Source organism: Zea mays, unplaced genomic scaffold (genome assembly GCF_902167145.1).
Source record: "Zea mays cultivar B73 unplaced genomic scaffold, Zm-B73-REFERENCE-NAM-5.0 scaffold_49, whole genome shotgun sequence".
Taxonomy (NCBI): domain Eukaryota; kingdom Viridiplantae; phylum Streptophyta; class Magnoliopsida; order Poales; family Poaceae; genus Zea; species Zea mays.
In genome coordinates this window covers 42-13,285 of record NW_023367135.1, presented here as the reverse complement: position 1 = coordinate 13,285, position 13,244 = coordinate 42, and the positions used below count along the sequence as shown (strand labels likewise).

General features: G+C 44.2%; 1 protein-coding gene across 1 annotated transcript; it reads right to left on the bottom strand.

Annotated features, from left to right (window-relative positions):
* Positions 1 to 7,035: 7,035 nt before the first annotated feature.
* On the bottom strand, positions 7,036 to 13,031 carry LOC118475576 (uncharacterized). The gene is made up of 2 exons (XM_035963874.1): positions 9,735 to 13,031; positions 7,036 to 8,941 (listed from the first exon to the last, which is right to left on the bottom strand). Exons 1-2 carry the CDS (start codon positions 11,002 to 11,004, stop codon positions 8,547 to 8,549), a joined length of 1,665 nt encoding a protein of 554 aa, XP_035819767.1. The 5' UTR covers positions 11,005 to 13,031; the 3' UTR covers positions 7,036 to 8,546.
* Between the last annotated feature and the right edge of the window lie 213 nt (positions 13,032 to 13,244).

Here is a 13,244-nt window from a genome sequence, read left to right as displayed (position 1 = left end):
AGAGCACTCGCTCGTCAACTCGCTACTCTCTCCCCTTCTACTTGTCTAGGCTTCATACCCGAAAGATCAACTGGCGCAAGCACATTCTTGAAAGATAAGGCCAGAGAATAGTAGGTATAGCGCTGTTGTAGGTTAAAAGGAGGAAGAAATAGCTGTACGAGTTGCAGAGCTGGTGACAAGTGCCACTGTACGCTAGAAAGAATGAGTCCCTAACAAAGTAAAAAAAGATAGGTCGAAATGCCTGTATTCCTACTGGAAAAGTGCGTGATGGTTACTCTTTATCATTGGCATACTTGCATTCCTTTCCCCAACTATCCGAGTTTGGGTTTCCTACCAGTCCTTTCCCTTCGCCAGTCTTAGACAGTTCGCTTACCCGATAGGCTTGGCAATTCCACTACTTTAAGTTGGGATTTTTTCATGTATCTTTCCTTTTGTCCTCGAAAGCCTGTCTTCCCCGAGAAGACAGTCTTCCTCTATAAAACAACAACATTAGTGGATATAGACTAGGCTAAGGGACGGACTTCATCTCTGTTCTTACCCAAGGAAACTGGGTATCGGGGCGGTATAGTATAGTATAGGAAAGGAGTAGATCTGCCAGTATCTGCCTTCTGTTTGGGGCGCCAGGTCGAATACGTCAAATAAAAGACAAAGTGTGGAACAGCAGATCTAGTTTCTTGGCATGTTGATCGATCAACCCTTTTGCGGGTCTATAGTGCCAGGGCTCTCTTATAGACTTATAGATGGGTTTCTTGCTTTGGAGGCAGGCTATTGGAGTGCGAGGGTTAGCCAGTTAGTTCTTTCTTATTTGAGGTAAGGTGATCCGCTATAGGCTATAGGACGAGAACGGGAATATGCAAATATACGAGTGCCAGACCCGATAAAATATACGAGTGCAAACGCGCCCTCCATGATCATTGCAAGGTTTAGAGCAGTTAATAAGCCAAGCCACCAGCATCCAAAATAAGTAGCGAAGGATATTAATATGATTGCTTAGCACGGCTCACGCACGTTGCTATACATCAAAAAAGCTTCTTCGTCTGTCTGTCAGCAGCGTATACAAAGGCTGCATGATAAACCTATCATTATCCATCTCACGAACCCACCCTTGGGACGAACTCACTCCTGGTTCTCAAGCTTCCTGTTTCTAAATCGAGGAAACAGATACCAACCAAGTCGTAGACTTACCACTTGAGTATGCTCATACAGCCAAACCTTTTGATTGCAAACATTAGTAGTTAAAGCCATACTGTAATCACCCACCAACAATACAGGACGGAAAAAAACAAACTTACTGCATTTTCTTACCAGCAAAGCAAAATGCGGCCCAAGCAGCGTAGGCTTGTGAATCTTCTCATCCGCCATAAAGTCTTGCACACACTTACCCATAGCATAAACTGAGTTCAACAGGTTGTCACCAACAGACTGCCCCCATGCATACTCCCACAACCCTTCAAGATCACCAACATAATCCCAGAAAAACATTTGAACAACGTACCGGACGAAAGGTAAGTGCGAAGGGCGAAGTTGCGAAGGAATAGTTGTTACTACTCTTAGTTTAGTTTAGTACCCACGGTCCATTTGATCATTTGCTGCGGTACCAAAGTTCAATCGTCATCTTCAGTTGAAAGAGTACACATTATATTGAGTACCTCCCTATCTTCGATCTCTCTTGTAAGAAATCCTACGCATCCCTCCCTTGTCAGAAAATAAATAGGAATATGAGCCTGTACTCACTCACGCTGCCGGAGTACTTTTTGAGTTGAGGGTAACGTAGTAAAAATCCTTTATTTCTGGGGATTTGCCTTTTCTTTCAAAATGAATTTATGCTTAGTCTAAAATTGGTAAATACCAAATAATAATAATATAAAGATATAATATATATTATTATTATTATAAATATGTACCAGTTTCCTGAAACTAACAAATAGAGTTATAGCTTTGATTGACTTACTAGCTTACGGGAATGCTTTGAATCTCAACTTACTTTTTTAGAGGGGGGGATTACTACTGCATGGAAGGATGGTATACTGGAACGCAGGTGTTCTTACTCTTTCTCAGGTACCTGAGAAAATAGAGTTGGCTGACTATAACATGGAAGGCCCCAAGCGTCGCCTTGAAAATTATGTGGAAGAGTTCCGGCTTGCTTGCATTAGGATCCATCCCTCCAAGAAACCATCAATATATGAAGCATATGGCTCCTCTTTGAGTTCTATTTTCTTGGGGTTGGGATGAGAGCACGATATGAGCATGCGAATTTCTTCGAATCTACCATTGGAGAGAAAATAAGGGGTTATGTGGATGGGGGATTTGGAGATTCTTGAAAGAATGTTTTGGCTTCTTCCTATTACGCTTCAACACAGAAGAAGATTGTTAAAAGGTGCTGGAAGGAGGATATATTTTTCCAATTGTTTCAATTGCCCAACCTCGGAATGGCCAAGGTTTAATGATTTCATGTAATTCTTCCGCTTACAGGTTTTTAATCGGTCTGTATCTTTGGACATCCTCGGGCGTATTTATTGCAATCTTTTTCCATGTTTGGCCAATAAAACCCATATCTGTGTATCAGCCATCTCATTCTTCTGCCCGCTTGATGTGCTCCAGCGATTCTTTCATGGACCTCAGCCATTACCAATAAAGCCCCCCTTTACCTTCTCTTTCTATTCTATAAAAAGGCGAACATCTAATCTAGGCCCGGTCGCCTTTCTATGAAGGCGAGCAGCCCAGCCCCCTTGTGGAAATTTGTATATTAAGGAAGCCGTATTTCGCAATAGCAGCTCCGAGAAGCTGGGCTTAGGGTGCGCCTCCTGCGGTCGTTTCAGTGACTCAATTGGCTGGCTTCCCTCAGCTCAGACTGGTGTCGCCACCTCTCCCAGGACCGGAATGATTATCCCTGCCCGATGGGTCTACATTCATCCCTGAATGTCGTCGGGTACTCTTCACTTCCCCGCCATTCTTGTAACCGTCACCTGTAATCCGCGCAGGTGTGTCCGCACCCCCTGGAGTGGACGAGAAAGAAAGGATTTTTTCTCGGAGCAACCCCCAGACCCAGGAGTTCACTTTCCCGTATGAGCATTCGGTACATATATAAGTCAGTGGAAGAGTCAAAGGGTCACCACTACTGAGGGTCTCCCCCCTTATCTTAGAAGGGTCGTCTGAGGGTTCGCCGCGGTTCATTGCTGTGCTTACACACTAGGCTACCCTTCTCCGAAAGCTCCGCGGGACCACCTATCACTAGTCTTCGGCCGGAGGGGTTTATTGCACAAAAAGGCCGGGACGCAGAGGAAAGCCCAACGAATGTCAGATGCAAAGCCCCGCACCTCATTAAGATCATATTGGCATACTCTCCCAAAAAAAAAAGAGCAGACCCCATTGAAGACGGGAGTGAGGTACAACAAATTTCCGTCCACCTTCTCACGGAGCCGTACGTGGACGTTACCGCTCATACAGCTCCCAGCCAGCAAGCAGTTAGCTTTCCTCTAGAAGTCATGGAAGTGTGGATAAATCGACATCAAACTCTAGTCGACAGAAGGTTTTTCTTTTTTTCCCGCTCGCAGTAGTATAGTAGTCCCAATATTCCAATACTACAGCGTTAGCAGCGTTTTGTCTCGATGAAAAATCTTCTGGTGACCATGAGGATTTCTTCTCTATCCTTTGGACTTGAACGATCCAATTTCGAATCTTGTTGGAGATTCTTTATCTGGCTTTGACGTATGGGGCCCTTTCCCCACTGTTTGAGAAAAGTTTTTCATCTTTCCTTTACATCCGAACAGGACGGGCCACTAGTCCCTGATCTGGACGCCGCACCTGGAACTCCTTCTACCTGTGGTTGTGGGGTTGGCGCCTCCTGAGCTGCTTGAGCAGCACCCACAAGGGGGTGGGAAGGAATAAGACTACATAAGAGAATACTCTCTTTTTACTTTATTGACTGGTGTCCCGCGGATCTCTCTCTTTAGGCGCTTCGTTTAGTTCGTTTATAGCGAGAAAGCCCATGCGAGTCAATTAAGTAAGCTGGAAGGCACTTTTTAAAAAGCCTGGAACTTGATCCAATCTCTAACCAATTGCGGCTTGTTAGAGCACCTAAGCAACGATGCGAATAATCGCTTGCCTAATTCAGTAGGGTTTTCATTTGATTTCTATATGATAATATGCAGTAGCCATCCATCCTGGAAAGGAACAACCATAAGTGATTAGAGCGATGCTCCTTTTTTTGCAAAGAGTTGAGTTCTTCCTCTTTCGCGCAGGATAGCCACGGACTCTTCCGAAACATTCAGATATAGGAAAAGCCAGAGCCAAAGCCAACGCGTCAAAGTGGTTCAGCAATCGACGTAACAGGTTCAAATACTCTAAGCTAGGTATATAGAAGGTATATTCGATTCAACAATCTGAAGTAGTGGAGTTAGCCCTCGGTATACCATACTGTAAGCCTCAGATAATCACTAGCTTATTCAAGAATAATATAGTATAGTAAAGTCGTAGAGGAAGAAAAGAAAGAAGAGAAAGAACTGGAGTATGAGGACAACTTACAGGGAGAAGGAAGGTGGAGACAAACAACAGGAGCTATTCAACCATCGTTAGAGGCAAACCAATGATTAGAAGAATGCTGGAAGAAGAGGAAAGCTGATTGATAACACTTAACCAAACATCGCAAGGACAGGAAGGAGTATCCTGAACGTAAGGCCAATGGCTAGCATACTTCGCTGAACACTCAACTTGATCTATATCGATAGACACATCTGAGAGAATCATAGTTCCCCCTCTGGGGATAACTAGTTCTTCTCCCGAGTCCTTGTTTTGTATGAGATAACAGCAGTCTTTACTTAACCGAGCATCGTAGGGCTTACTTCATCACACATAGCTGTCTTTACTTTCGTTTCGCTAACCGCCCAAAAGCAGGTGCGCACACACAAATGCTAGGCGAGATACGTAGTTCTCTCAACCCTTCCTATCCATCATTACAGACCGGAACTAGATCGGATTAGGTAGAGCAAGACTTGAGCCTCTTGAGAAACCAATAGAAACGACAGTAGCTAGCTTCACCAGAAGAGGAAGAAAGACTTCTATAACTTAACTTCCCTATTGAGTAGAATGCATGGCAAGTTTCCACTGCTTTAGGCTACTCTACTAAGACTCGAGGGCCGACTTCACGTAACTAAACTAAATGGCTTAACTAAACTAAAAAGGAACTAAACTGGGATAAATCTTAACTAAAGGCGTACTGTACTTTGCTTAACACTCACTATATTCAGCTAAAGCTGGATGCGTATTATATTATATCTTGCCTGCCTTGGTAGAGCGAAACTTTGAACCCAACACAAGCAACTCTCCAGGTTTAGCGATATTGATGGGTTCCAGCCTCATTCCACTACTTACGCTTCCCGCAAGAGAAGAGTCTTGATTTCGATTCGAGAAGGTAGTTATTCTTCTTCCGATAGTCATATTGATTGATTCGAAGAGACTAGAACGATACACATTCCCTGCATTTCTGCCAGGAGGCAGAAATGGATGGTGGAAAACGGATGCACGAAATACCAAAATAGGAGCAACTTATTAAATAGGGCTATCTATACAGTAGGTCAAATAGGATCAAGTTTTGCCAATTCCGAATTCAAGTACGAAAACTAAGAAGTTGGCACTTTTAACACAAGGAAAAGGGAGCCCACATAAAAAATCGAAAGCGAGTTGGTGCTTGGGAAAGATACTGGTACCTTTAGACTAGGGTCAATAATTCATTAACATTTTTTTATTTTCCTGGCTTAAGGCTTTCACCGCAGTATTGTCTTATGCTTTAGCCAAGTATAGCTCTTAAATCTGTCTGATTTGCCAATCCAATGAATCATGATTTCCCTTGCTTTTCAGATAGCCTTGACATGAATGAAATGTGCACTTGACCGTTATCCCTTGCTTTGATTACACTCTCTCTCTATTCTTATCTCTTGTCCGGCACCAATCCTTCTTCTTGATCCCAACCTACTAAGAGTTTTTCCGATCGTCATCCAACCAGTAACATGTGATGACCGAATCGACTGCTCTGTGAAGAGTTGGAAGTCAAGCTAGGGGATATTCTCTCTCAAACCTATTCTTTGGGACATTGGCCAAAGATAATAAGCGAAGAAGGAAGGCAAAGATACTTGGATTCCATTGATTATCTTCCATTTCATCCTGCACTTGATTGCAAAACAAAATCAGAAGCTGTTCTCAGATCCGTTCTCCGCCGATACCAATAGGAAACCTCAGCTGGAAACTCTCTAGATAGCTTCTTAGCGCTTAGCTACTTTCTCCTTCTGCGCCGCTAGCGCTACTACTCCTAGTGATAGGAATAACATACTCTTTTCGCGATGAGGCCATCTTGGACCGGTAACGTATTCTAATGATCTGGATCTCTGGCTTATCTCTTACTTGACGGATTCTATTTCAGCTAGTGGGATTTCATTTAAGTGACGATAATCAGGAAAGAACAGGTGGATTGGCTCTGATCGATACCATCTAAAAGTGCTTGCTTCATTCATTCGTGACATTACTGGTTATTCTTATTAGTTTTCGCCTCGCTCTTGGAATCATGCGCATGGCTCCATGCATATTCATGGGGGGCCTAACGAGTGCTACGAGTGAATGCGTAGCTTTGTCTTCTCTTATTCAATTTCGAGTTAGAGGTTAGAGGGAAAGAGAACTCCCCCAAAGCAGCCATTCTCTTAAGAAGAGCTATTATCCCTTGTATTTCTAAAATGTGTATCACCATACTGAATCTAGCGCAAAGCTAGGAATGATTATCGGAAGTTGGCTACTTACTTAGACTTAGGTAAATCAGTTCCTTCTCTAAGACCTAACTGCGCTGTCGAGGGTGATCTTGAAAGAGCACATGAAGGATAGGGAGGGACCGGAATTCCCCTTTTTTAAAGAGCTGCTTGTACTCAAGCTTGAAGGTGGAGATCTTATAAAGGTTGCCAGTAAGCAAGAAGCAAGCAGGTATCTATTAACAGCAATAGTCAGAGTCATATAAAAGGTAGCCAAAAGAAGCATCGAATCCATCAGGTTGTATGAAATGAAAGGAGACCCACAGTCCCACTTCTCCTTCCCCCCGCCCCAGAAATGGGGCGGGCCTCGTTCTTCTTGACGATACCACCGTTCAAAAAGACTACACCTTCTCCCTAAAAACGGAAATCTGGTTTGGCAGTCACAAGGAAGATTGTGTACCCCAACTCAAAAAAACAGGCACGGGACTAGCCCGCTGTCCCGAGGACAAGAAAAAGGCTGTGTTTAGCCTTTTCGTGCGCGATCCCAATCGTGGACCGTTAAGTCGATATGGGCTTTATCTTAGGTTCCCCCGTATAGGTATAAAAGAAAACCTTTTCCAGTTCATGTTATCGAGGACCTGGGCGATTTTTACCCGCTTCTCGGCGCTCGCCGTTTCAAGGTGAAGATCTTCGTTAATCCTTTTTAGGATTTTTTATTTTCGTATACGCTGGCATGAGCGAATAACATTTTTGATTCGTTCTCGCAAGAACGAAATGGATGGTGCTTCAGGTTCAGGGTTCGGCGGGGTGTGGCTTGTGGATGGTTCGGACGCGGCATTTTCCTCCGACTCCGATAAGTTGAGGTACTTTTGCCAACTCTCAGAGGCGGATCCCGAAGCCGACCCAGAAGAATTCATCCAATTTATGAGAGCGGATTCGCTACCGAAGAAGACCCCCAAGAGAGAAAGAATCACCAAGGCGAGACTCCCAGGGCAGCCCATCTTTCTCAAAAAGGAAGAGAGGGTGAGCCCAGAACCCCATTCTTTCAAGAAAGTTAGAATAGAATGAATTCTGTCGAAAAGAAAGCAGGAAAATAGGAGTAAGCGAGTAGGGTCAACAAGATTCTAAACGAATACGCGAAGGATATTTTTTATATTATTCCAATTATTATTTATTGATTGATTATATAATTTTTTTAGATCCATATTCATTTTCATTTGCAAATACAAACTCTCTTGCATTTTATTTTGACTTTAGCGCTAAGGATAAGGGAACGGAGAAAAAAAGAGCTGGCTTGGCTGGTACATCAAGCATATGACATATTGCTTGTTCGGTGTGGTACACATATCTGTCAATGTCAATCAAGTAAGAAAATTCATTCCCACTGTCTGAGGAAAAGGTGAAGAATTGCAATTTATTGAGCTTGTAAGGCCCGTCCCCGATAAAGGGTATAAATAGGGCTATAAGTAGGCCGTTTGCTATTGCAATAAGGGCTGCTCGCCTTTCCTTTTGACGGCTTGGCTTCCTATCGCTCCTATGTAGTGGTCGGCCTTAAAAGGAGTCTTCCTACCATACCATCATGCATGCCTATGTTATAGTGCGTTAAGCTTCGGCAGAAGCAAGCAAGATGATGAAGCGAAGCTTCGTAGACAAGGCTCGTTCCGTGCTTTACTTACGAGCTCGTGTAGTAAGGCCTCGCCCTACTTCAATAAGGGCTTATGCACTCCACTCGTAAACGAGCGTTAGAGCTTTTTGAGCGAGCGAGCGAAGCCTTCCCTCACCCGAGAATTGCATTTCCGCTTCAGCTTCCCCGGTTTAGTTGGTTTGGAGGATTAATTGATTGGATACCCAATCCGCATAATCTTTCAAAGTCACTGCTTCTACGACGATAGGCGTAAAGGCATGATTAGTTCCACAAATCTCACTGCACTGACCATAGTAAACTCCTTCTCGTTGTACCGAGATGGAGGTAAGATTTGAACGACCAGGTACAGCATCACATTTGACACCTGAGGAAGGTACAGCCCAACTATGAGGTACATCAGCGGGTGTTACAATCATACGTAGATGAGTTTTGGCTGGTACAACCACTCTATTGTCAACTTCTAATAAACGTGATTGACCCAATTCTGGATCATCTTCTGGAATCGTATAACTGTCAAAAGTGAGTGACTGTTCATCGGAACTGTTATAGTCCGAATACTCATAAGGTTGGGTCGACGCCCGCCTCCCCCCAAACTTGACTTGCAAGTTTCCCCGCAAAAGCTCTCCACGCCTACTCTTATTTTTAAAGAGCGCTATTCTTCTTTAGTTAGGTAGTTCTCCCCCCTCTTGAGTCACCCTTATCTAAAAAAAAAGGACGGAGTCTATCTAGATCATAGGATCACTGTATTCAGAGGTCAATTCTCTTTCTTTGACCTCCCACCGTTCACGACATCCCTTGCTTCTCGCAAGAACGGCTCCTCGGTGGAGGAGTAGAAGCGCTGGTCCCCTTCGGCCAAGTGCTTGTGCGTGCTCTTACCTACCGTAGGACCTCCGTCCCCGAAGCGAAGAAGGAGGAGCAGGAACAACAGGTTGTCCTCTCTTGGCCCAGTAGTTCCGCAACTACTACCGTGGTTGTTGCCAACGGGGATCCCCCATTCCGAAAGGTAACGGGGCCGGCCCTTAGGTCCAAAGTTGTATGCCACTGCTGTGGTGCCGATAGATTCACTACTGAAGCCCCGTTATCGGACATTGCGGGCTTAGCATCTATTTTTCGTATATCGCTCCACCACACCGAGAAGAGGTATGTGTACCTCCAGCAATAACAAGAATGGAACCATAGGCTCCTATGCTGGGAGCATTTCGGGGTATAGGTCTAACCACCTCAACTCCCCGTTTCTGGCATGCTATAGTTCTTTTAGTCTCTCGACGACGGGAATGGGAGATGACCGGTAAGCCAGATGCTTCGCGAACCACCGGTACATTTCGTTGCACTTAAATCACCCTCGTTAAGAGGCGCACTCCGATACCATTGATGTCCAATAGCTTTGATAGTAATGGCTGGATCTACTAATACCCCGTCCATTGAGTATAACAGAGCAAACGATGGTATAGCAATGAACAATGGAATGACACTAGGAAAAATGGTCCGAATAATTTCGATAGTAGTTCCATGAACAATCCTTTGCGGGATTGGATTAGTTTGCTCGTTGAAATGCCATAAAGCGCGAACCAACATCCGTGATACGAAAACCAAAATCAGAATGAGGAAGAAAAAGATATCGTGATGTAAGTCAATGATTCCTTGCATCATAGGTGTTGCTGCGTCTTGAGATCCTAATTGCCATGGTTCCGCAGCATCACAAAGAGCGATTGTGAGGAATCGACATTCTAATGAACGAAGAATCATTGGCAGCACCAGAAGTAGGACCAAACCGAGAGTGAGTAGCATAGACAAGGATAGATTTGTGAATGAGACATAGTACTCACCAATATTCAGATCCAGAATTGGGTGAATTCCAAATTGATATTGATCCAACGGGCTGTTGAGATTAGGTAGGTTACCAAAATACCCTCTGCCTTGTTGGGCAATCAAGTAGTCCCAGTTGCCCTCGGCAGACATTCGGGCGTGCAGATCTTGTATTCTCTGACCAAAACAACTACGTCCCTGAGGTGTGTGAATCTCCTCGAGTAAGGAGCGCCAAAAAGCGTCGTAGTCCGCAATCGCACTCTCACGCCGGATACCAGAGAATAGATTCACACGGAAAGCGCTTATTTCCTGTACTGACGGGAGATTCAGGTTCCTCTCACGCAAGATACCTTCCATTTCTCTAAATAAGGGGAGGGCTCGGAGTACCCTATGCACATCCTCCACCGATTCCGATTCTCGATTTAGTGGGATTCCAGGCATCCCACGAGTTGCAATCATAATGGGTTTACTACTTGATAATAGCATTTTTCTATCCGTTAATAAAAATATCATCGTACTTGACAATTCCATCTTTTTCAGCTCTGCTCCCAAAAGAGAAAGGAGACTAGACTGATCCATTCTTGACGTCGGCGTTGGTTTTTCCAACGAAACGAAAAAAAGAACATTCGAACAAATAGACTTGATTCCATGACAAGCAAAAATGCTAGCTTCCCAGTACAGTAACGCATACACTATAGACTTTATTCTCCCGTGCTCTACCCAACGAAAGCCATAGTATAGTAACGAAAGCCATAGTATAGTTGAGAACAGGAGCGGGAGACTGAACACCGACACAATGTCGATTTGACAGATCATCGCCATCTCTTTTGATGTAACGAGCACTCTTTCACGAACTTCTCGGACAAAACGCAATGCTCGTTTCGCATACACTAGAGCGTTTGTCCATCCTTATCTAGTGGGCCAATGAGATTACTATTACTATTACTATTACTATTACTATTACTATATACTATACGCATTTTCTGAGGAGCAACATGAGACTTGATTTCCTCCATCTCTGAATACGAGTTCAGCTCCGGCACCTATTGATTTAGCTCCTTCTAACATTATATATAATATATATCTATCTATTATCGCGTGTATACTTTCTTTACTTTGTATCTGTGCTATTTCGGTTTTCGTCGGCTACCTGACTTTGATTTTTCTCTTTCGAGCCGAGAAAAAAGAAAGATTTTAAAGCCAGGGTCCCATAACTTTATAAAATAAGAAAAATCCATTTTTCCTATATAGAGATGATATCGCGCTTGCGGCTCTTTCCCCGATTTATCGTTGATTCCTTTTCTTTTTTTCGCCTATGCCAACTGAGCTAACTAACTTGCTGTTTTTTACTTGTTTGGTATCTAGAAATGCCAATTCAGTGAAACATACCAGAATATCGTACTAGATAGAGACTGGGCTCGTCCTGTATCAAGTACTATCTGCCTTTCCATGGCCTTGAGCGGACCTTTACTCAGCTCCTGCTAGAAGGGCTTACGACGAATAAGATTGTTGGAATGGCTTTAAGTGTGCCGGGCTTGCCCCTATTCCAGTACTATATAGATAGCCTCGCCTCGATGGATCGTTGATTCCTCAATCATGGCATGCACAATACGCCAGAGAACCTAAATCATCACATCATTGTAATACGCATTTTCTTGTAAGTTAAGGGAATAGGCCCTGCCCTGGAAATCCATCTCGATCGAAAGCAAGTGAGCTTGTCGGTTGAGTCGTCATAGATAGTGGTTTCCTCAAGTCAAGCAAGCCCTAGAAACTCGATCCCACAGGGGAGGGGATATTCATTTGAGTTGCCGGTGCCGATCTACGCTTTCCAGGTAGTGAGCCTGCTTCATGACTCGATCTATATTTGATTTGCCGAAGATAGTGGTCTCCTTTTGAAGAAGTCGATTTTTCTCTTGCTTTTCCACCGGGCCGGTGCTCCCCTCTGTTAGGAAAGCTGGAAAGGTCTCTGGTTTGTGAGTGACAAAGGTTTCATTCATCTTACTGCCGTTTATTGGATCGAGAATAGAAACGATTGCTTGATGGCTGGTTGAACCATCCTTGCCAATGAGGTGGAGTGGCCAGTGCATCCCATGATATGAGTGACTGCTGGGCACCCTTCCCGCTACTTCTCTTTCCTCGGTAAGCGGATTTCCGTGGAGTTTGCTCCGCTCTAAAGAAGGGTTACCAGAATAGAAATAGGGGAAGGATAGGCCTCATCAATTAGCATTCTATTGAGTCATTGTTTAGCAATCTCGCAGTCATTGAGACAAAGACTTAGCACAGGAGAGGGATCACTGGAGCTATGGCACTTTTTAGCCAGTCTGGCTGAAAGCAGCCTAAGTCCAGGCAATGCAATTCCGGTGGGACGTGCCCAAAGTGGCTTTTGCCAGAAGAAGCGGTTTTGCGGGATGGGGAAAAAAGGCATTTCAGTACATTGTTCGTCGAAGGAATAGAATAAAATAAAGGTATGCTCTCCTGAAAGGAGAAGGAATTCAGGCTAGCCCCCCTGCTCTATCGTCAGTCGTTCTCACTCCTTCGTCCATCATACTCCCCGCGCCGCACTCCCCAAACTCTATAGGTTGCGTTAGCAATACGAGCGAATTGGCGGTTTCGAGCGTGTAGCAATGCGAGATAGAAGATTGAGCTTGCATGCAATAGCTATGGGTAAGTGCGCCGTAGGCACGAGTGAAGGGAACTAGTAGCCTTATCACGTCAGGTAGCTAGCTAACCGAAGGAGATATATGCCGTTTCGCCACAACAACGCCTATCGGCCAAGACCACTTGAAGATGGAGAGTCAAGTCTATCTCGCCATGAAAAGTGAAGTGAAAGTAAAGTAGTAACAGGATTTCCATTGAAATACTATTATTTCCGATCTGCTTCATCCTCAACCAAACAAGACAGCGGATTCTCATTTATCATAGGTAAGATCAAAGAAGAAGAAGTCGGTTCTAGTCCCTTTGTTAGCCCGAATTGTTGCTATCTCTTTCTGTCGAAGGGAATGCAAACAAAGCGCATCATCCTAGTACGAGATCATCATCCCCGTAGGAGATTCCGGAGCTTT